The 6,000-nt window shown below is 43.4% G+C and overlaps 2 protein-coding genes across 2 annotated transcripts; both read right to left on the reverse strand.

Annotated features, from left to right (window-relative positions):
- Positions 1-1,691: 1,691 nt before the first annotated feature.
- On the reverse strand, positions 1,692-2,485 carry LOC147614095 (uncharacterized). Its single transcript, XM_086780391.1, has 2 exons — positions 2,026-2,485; positions 1,692-1,913 (listed from the first exon to the last, which is right to left on the reverse strand). Exons 1-2 carry the CDS (start codon positions 2,303-2,305, stop codon positions 1,870-1,872), a joined length of 324 nt encoding a protein of 107 aa, XP_086636517.1. The 5' UTR covers positions 2,306-2,485; the 3' UTR covers positions 1,692-1,869.
- Positions 2,486-4,742: 2,257 nt separating this feature from the next.
- LOC147614096 (uncharacterized) lies at positions 4,743-5,782 on the reverse strand. The gene is made up of 2 exons (XM_086780392.1): positions 5,305-5,782; positions 4,743-5,192 (listed from the first exon to the last, which is right to left on the reverse strand). The coding sequence occupies exons 1-2, from the start codon at positions 5,588-5,590 to the stop codon at positions 5,074-5,076; spliced, it is 405 nt and encodes a 134-aa protein (XP_086636518.1). The 5' UTR covers positions 5,591-5,782; the 3' UTR covers positions 4,743-5,073.
- Between the last annotated feature and the right edge of the window lie 218 nt (positions 5,783-6,000).

Consider the following 6,000-nt stretch of genomic DNA (forward strand, 5'->3'; position numbering starts at 1 on the left):
TCTTGAGTGAAGCCCTACATCGCGTTGTATTGAAGCTCAAAATCAATTTTCAATTATACATGATGTGCATAGGAAAAGAAGGAATGACACAATCATTAAATTATGAAAACAGACAGATAAGACTTGAGAACTCACCTTAAAATTGCCTCAGGATTGGAGACTGTCTCACGGATCAGTGTCGGAAAGATTAGGAGAATTGCCAACAATGGTCACACTGTCTCTCGGAGAGGAGCAAGCAAGAATGAGAAAATAGTTGCATAGGAAAAAAAGCCGTGTGTTTGAAACTCACGCTATAAATAATGCATGTGGGAGTGCATGCGGTATCCCACGGTTTAAATTACATGTGGTAGGATTACATTGGCAGCCGCCCATGTTCTTTCACACAAGTGATAGACACATGTCACTCATGCATTGAATCATCATCATTGCATGCCACACACGCACTTAACCCCGTGACTTCTGACGCGATCATGTGGCATCACATCTACTTAACATGGGACCCCTTCTATTAAACCCTTAATCGTCAAATTAAGCAGCAAGCTCTCTGTAAACAGAAGCTTCTTTTCATTGATTTTTATCGGCGTGATTTGCTCTCTGTCATTACACCACCATCTCATCCCTTCATGGATGACATCCTATTTGACAAGTATCCCTTTATCAATCCAATGTTTACTAACTTGCACCATGTCTTCTTCTTCCTTTTCTTCTTTCATTATGAAGTCAATACAACGCGATATGGGGGTTTCAATGTGTTGGAAGTCTTTCCATCACGTTGTAGTCCATTCAATCCAATTTTTTTTCATTGTTGATCGTTTGAGCCTATTTTGTGTTTCTTTGATTATGAATGTAATACAACGTGATTTACTGGTTTGAATATATTGTATGTTTGCATATCGTGTTGTATTTGAGCCGATTTTTTGTGTTGGAGTTTCGTTCATTGTGGATTCTGTGAGACCCCTGCCCTCTCCGCGCATCGAACTACTCTGGAGTAGTGCTAGCAGCAGCAAGTAGCAACCTCAAGCGCATAGGGCGGCAGAGCTTCCCACTCGTCGGGGCCTCGCCCACGAATGTCCGGGCGGCAAGGGACTAGTCCGGCGGCTCTTCCAAAACCGAACCTGGAAAAAACTTTCCTTGCCTAGAAAGCATAGGGGATTCCTCTAGGAAAATCTTCTAACAAAAATTTATCTAACGGGGTCGAGTCTAGGCTATCCTTCACTCGGATGACCAACTTGAAGGAGGAACAATCTTTACACTTGATTCATAGAAACCAACACTTTTTCCCCATCAAAAGAGGCACATCCATTGACCCGATCTCTTAAAGCAGATTGTCCAGGTTTCTAAGCTACTGATCCCATCCTAAACGAACTCCTACTACCGAGATTAACCTTTATTATTTAGTTTATAAAACTTCCACCGTTCCAGCCTAACCCCATCCAATCCCATGCGTTAGTCAACCGCTCAACCACTGTACTTGGTGGAATATTCAGTTACTCACACACCCATAATTGAAATGCCTTTCTTAACTTTAGCTTTCAAAAACAGTTACACACGCACACCTCGTACGCACACACTCCTCTTTCAAAACATGGAAGAGTAACCAAATATCACACCAATACATTGATTATAAAATATCATAACTCGAAAATAATCCAGTTCCATTGTTTTCCAATCAAGTGTCATCCGGACTCTCCAGTTGTTGAAGACCGACTAGTTAACCAATGAGATGATCCAGTTTCATAGTTTCTAGTTTACTTAAATATATACATAGCACACTGCTCCAACTCCTTGAAATCTCCCTCGACATACACTTGGGTGTCCAGGGTAATCGCGAGCCCAGCACCGTCTGGTCAGAACCCTCTAGGATCCTCCTTAGGTGCTATGGGCAACGGGGGCGGGGCAGCAGGCAGTGCACGCTGCAAAAAAAAAAATCACAAAGGCAAATTAGTCAATTTAGCATGTGTGCAAAAGGGTAATTGAGATAAACAAAATATGTAGCTCCCGGAGGAGGCGACGGCGCTGCTTCACCTGGGGGTGGTGGGCATGGATGGCATGGCGGGGGCGGGGGCGGTGGCGGGGGTGTGGGCTCCGGAGGCGGATCCGGAGGCGGAGGCGGAGGTGGGCAATCGCACTTCGAGTGGTACCAATCACCGCACATCCGTCCTATCACGCAGGCCACCACCCCGAGCACCGTGATCACAACCAGCACCATGATAAACACCTCGATAGCTTGGCCCGAACTGATCTGTATGTCGCTGCCGCCGCTTGAATGGCTGGTGTTGCAGCTGAAATGTTGACAACTTGCCATGCTTCGTTGGTCGACAGCACCGGAGATGAAACCTTACTCTGAACTAGACCGATTACTAAACATATATAGCCTACAACATGTGATTGATCTTCCAACAGGAGGATTTGTACTTGAGGCAGAATCTTTACAGGCAAGCTTATCAACCACACATCTCTCGTCGTCTCTTCAGCCAGCAATAGTGACAAAAATTTCATCTATGGACTTTCAATGATTTGTGTAACCGGGTCAAGATCATGGGTCTTGCATGGAATCCCCCCTTCCTTTTGATGACCGTAGGCCAGCTTCTACTTTATTCCATGAAAAATTTTCATTTTCATGCAAATAAATTGATGATAGTCCTATGCATTAAAAAAAAAGAGTATGCAACTACGTAGTACGCATCAAGTTTGTGCATACTATCTATTATTCAAGTTGGCATAATTTACGGTTTGCTATTTAAATTCAGCCTTCAAAAATTTGAGAAGTACTAGTCAAGGATGATTTTTTACCTTTGCATTTAAATGCCTTTGACCACAAAGGGGCTGTTTTCCATGGTGGGAAAGCTTTTATTCAAACTTTTCTCAGCCAAAAAATGAATTGCTCTTCCAATAGCGCCTATTGTTGTCAACATAGTCTTGCTGACATCCGTCTCAACGACCTCCAATCCAATATTGATGTAATTGTTGCATCTCCTAGTGGCATAGTAGATGGTAGATGAACACTATGACTTCTTTTTTAGTCTGGTTTGATGTTGGGGTTTCTTTTCTAGAACAATAGCTTTTGCTAAAGATGTTCATGGATTTTATTTATGTATTTGGTCTCATAGGCCATTTTGGCCTTCTATAGTCATTACAGGCACGTTCACAGCACATCTCTAGAGTGTGGAGTGTAGGAGAGTGTGTGGAGTGTCTATGAGTGTCTAGTGGCACTCCTAGTGGCATAGTAGATGGTAGATGAACACTAGGACTTCTTTTTTAGTTTGGTTTGATGTTTGGTGTTTCTTTTCTCGAACGATAGCTTTTGCTAAAGATGTTCATGGATTGTATTTATGTATTTGGGCCATTTGGCCTTCTATAGTCATTACATGCATGTTCACATCACATCTCCAAAGTGTGGAGAGTGTGTGGAGTGTAGGAGAGTGTGTTCAAGTTGTGAACTTACTTTGTGGAGAGAATGTAGGAAATGATTGAGGAGGTGTATGACTTCATCAATTATGTATTTTTATGCTTGTATTCAACTAATATAAGAGGCACTCTCTAATGAAGAAATACACTTGATTTACTCCTCTAATGATACTCAAGTTTCATTAATCTCTTTAATCACTTCTCATTGTTATGTGTTGAGTATGTGTTCTAATCATGTCTCTAATCAAGCTTATGTCTCCTTGATCCACCATGATTATGTTGCTCTTTCTGATGCTTTAGCCCTGAAATCCCCTTTAATAGCTAACACAATATACATATTTGTCTTCATATAGTACTTGGCCAACATCATTGCTTGTTATTGGAGTGCATCCCTTGAGCTCTTACATCCACCATGCAATATTTGCTTTGAGACCCTTGATTTACTTGATCATTTTGAAACTTTTACTAAATCCATCCACATGAAGAATGAGCTTTAGAACTTTTGGGTATAGTCCTTGACTTTGCCAAACCTTTGTTCCAAGTCATCCCATTCACTTATCAATTTATCTTTGCGTAACTTCGAAGTTAAGGCGTCTTATATCTCATCCTTAAATGCTTCCCATGTGGTGACGTTGTAGCCTTCATCATGCATATGTCTCCACTAAGTATATGCATACCCTTCCATGTGGAGTGAAGCAAAAAACACCTTAGCACGATCACTAGGTGGATTCATCTCAAAGTACATGTCCAACTTCTTGATCCAATCATCAAACTCTCCATTGTTCCCTTGAGTTTTGTAAAGGCCACCTTGTCTTTGAATTCTCATAATTCTCTTTGGTATTTCCTATGCGAAGCGTGATGGATGGACCATCATGATCCCAAGAGCCATCAATAGCATTAAATGTTATAACTCCCACTATGCTTATACAAGCATAGTAGAGGTTTAGGTGGCTGGGGCCATATGAGAGAGAGAGAGAGAGAGAGAGAGAGGGAGAGAGAGGAAGACGGATCGGGATCGATATTTAAAAAAAAACATTCGTAAGATTTAAGTGATCTAAAGTGAGAGAGATAGAGACAACCCGCTTCGAACCTCAAGATTAATGCGTGAGAGACGGAGAGGAGAGAGGAAGCCAGATAGCGATTAATGCCACAAGAGACGGAGAGAAGAGAGAGGAAGCCAGATAACGGTTAATGCACGAGACAGAGGAAGAGAAAGGAAGCCAAATCACGAGCAGGATTTTTAAAAAATTTGTCATTTAAAAAAACATTGCTAAGGCTTAAACCTTAACCTATTTCATGAATTAGTGTTCGCTTAGAATTACTAATTCTTTGGATATTGAAAATTAAGATTCACAATGTTAAAGCACTCTTTGTTAAGAACGTGCGACATTAACAATGCTACAAAGGTAAAGACCGAAATAATAATAACAATTAAATCACATAGTTAATGGGATGGCTTGAAATATATTAATTAAGCGAGAGAGGCAGGACGGCTGCCTTTGTTCTGAGAGAGAGGGAGAGAGAAAGAGAGAACCCACAGGGTGGGGAAGGCGTCTGGGACCATCCAAGTGAGCATGATATTGTTGCGCCATCAACCACAGTGGGTGCGAGCCCCTTTGCGGGTGATGAATGCTAATTACTCAATCGTGAATGCGGAATGCGTCGTTATCCATACGGAGGGCAATAATACAGGCCGTGGCAGCCACAGCCGCAGGACGGTGGGTAGCACCGGACGACGCTGCAGGTGCTATGGGCAACGGGGGCGGGGCAGCAGGCAGTGCACGCTGCAAAAAAAAAAATCACAAAGGCAAATTAGTCAATTTAGCATGTGTGCAAAAGGGTAATTGAGATAAACAAAATATGTAGCTCCCGGAGGAGGCGACGGCGCTGCTTCACCTGGGGGTGGTGGGCATGGATGGCATGGCGGGGGCGGGGGCGGGGGCGGTGGCGGGGGTGTGGGCTCCGGAGGCGGATCCGGAGGCGGAGGCGGAGGTGGGCAATCGCACTTCGAGTGGTACCAATCACCGCACATCCGTCCTATCACGCAGGCCACCACCCCGAGCACCGTGATCACAACCAGCACCATGATAAACACCTCGATAGCTTGGCCCGAACTGATCTGTATGTCGCTGCCGCCGCTTGAATGGCTGGTGTTGCAGCTGAAATGTTGACAACTTGCCATGCTTCGTTGGTCTTAGGCCGACAGCACCGGAGATGAAACCTTACTCTGAACTACACCATGTGATTGATCTTCCAAAACTGGAAGTAGGGAAGACTACCTTCTTCTGCTTTGCCGCAAGCTTATCAACCACACTCTTCTAATGGCTTTGCACTTCTTTCTACCCTTTCAGTGACTAAAAAAAGTCCCTCGTGGTGCACAATGATTTGTGTAACCGGGTCAAGAGATCCAAAGACTGACTTCCCGTGACTTTTCTGTTAAGGGGTCTCGTACAATGGAACCCCTCCTTCCTTTGGATGCCCGTGGGGGCCACTTTCTACTCTATTCCATAATTTTCATTTTCGTGCAAATAATCCCCAAACGGATCAAAGATATGACGTTAAGTGTACTAAGTAAGCATCACGTTTAGTCAC

The sequence above is a fragment of the Cibotium barometz genome, chromosome 42, assembly GCF_041138505.1.
Source record: "Cibotium barometz isolate CiBa-2024 chromosome 42, ASM4113850v1, whole genome shotgun sequence".
In the NCBI taxonomy this organism is placed as follows: domain Eukaryota; kingdom Viridiplantae; phylum Streptophyta; class Polypodiopsida; order Cyatheales; family Cibotiaceae; genus Cibotium; species Cibotium barometz.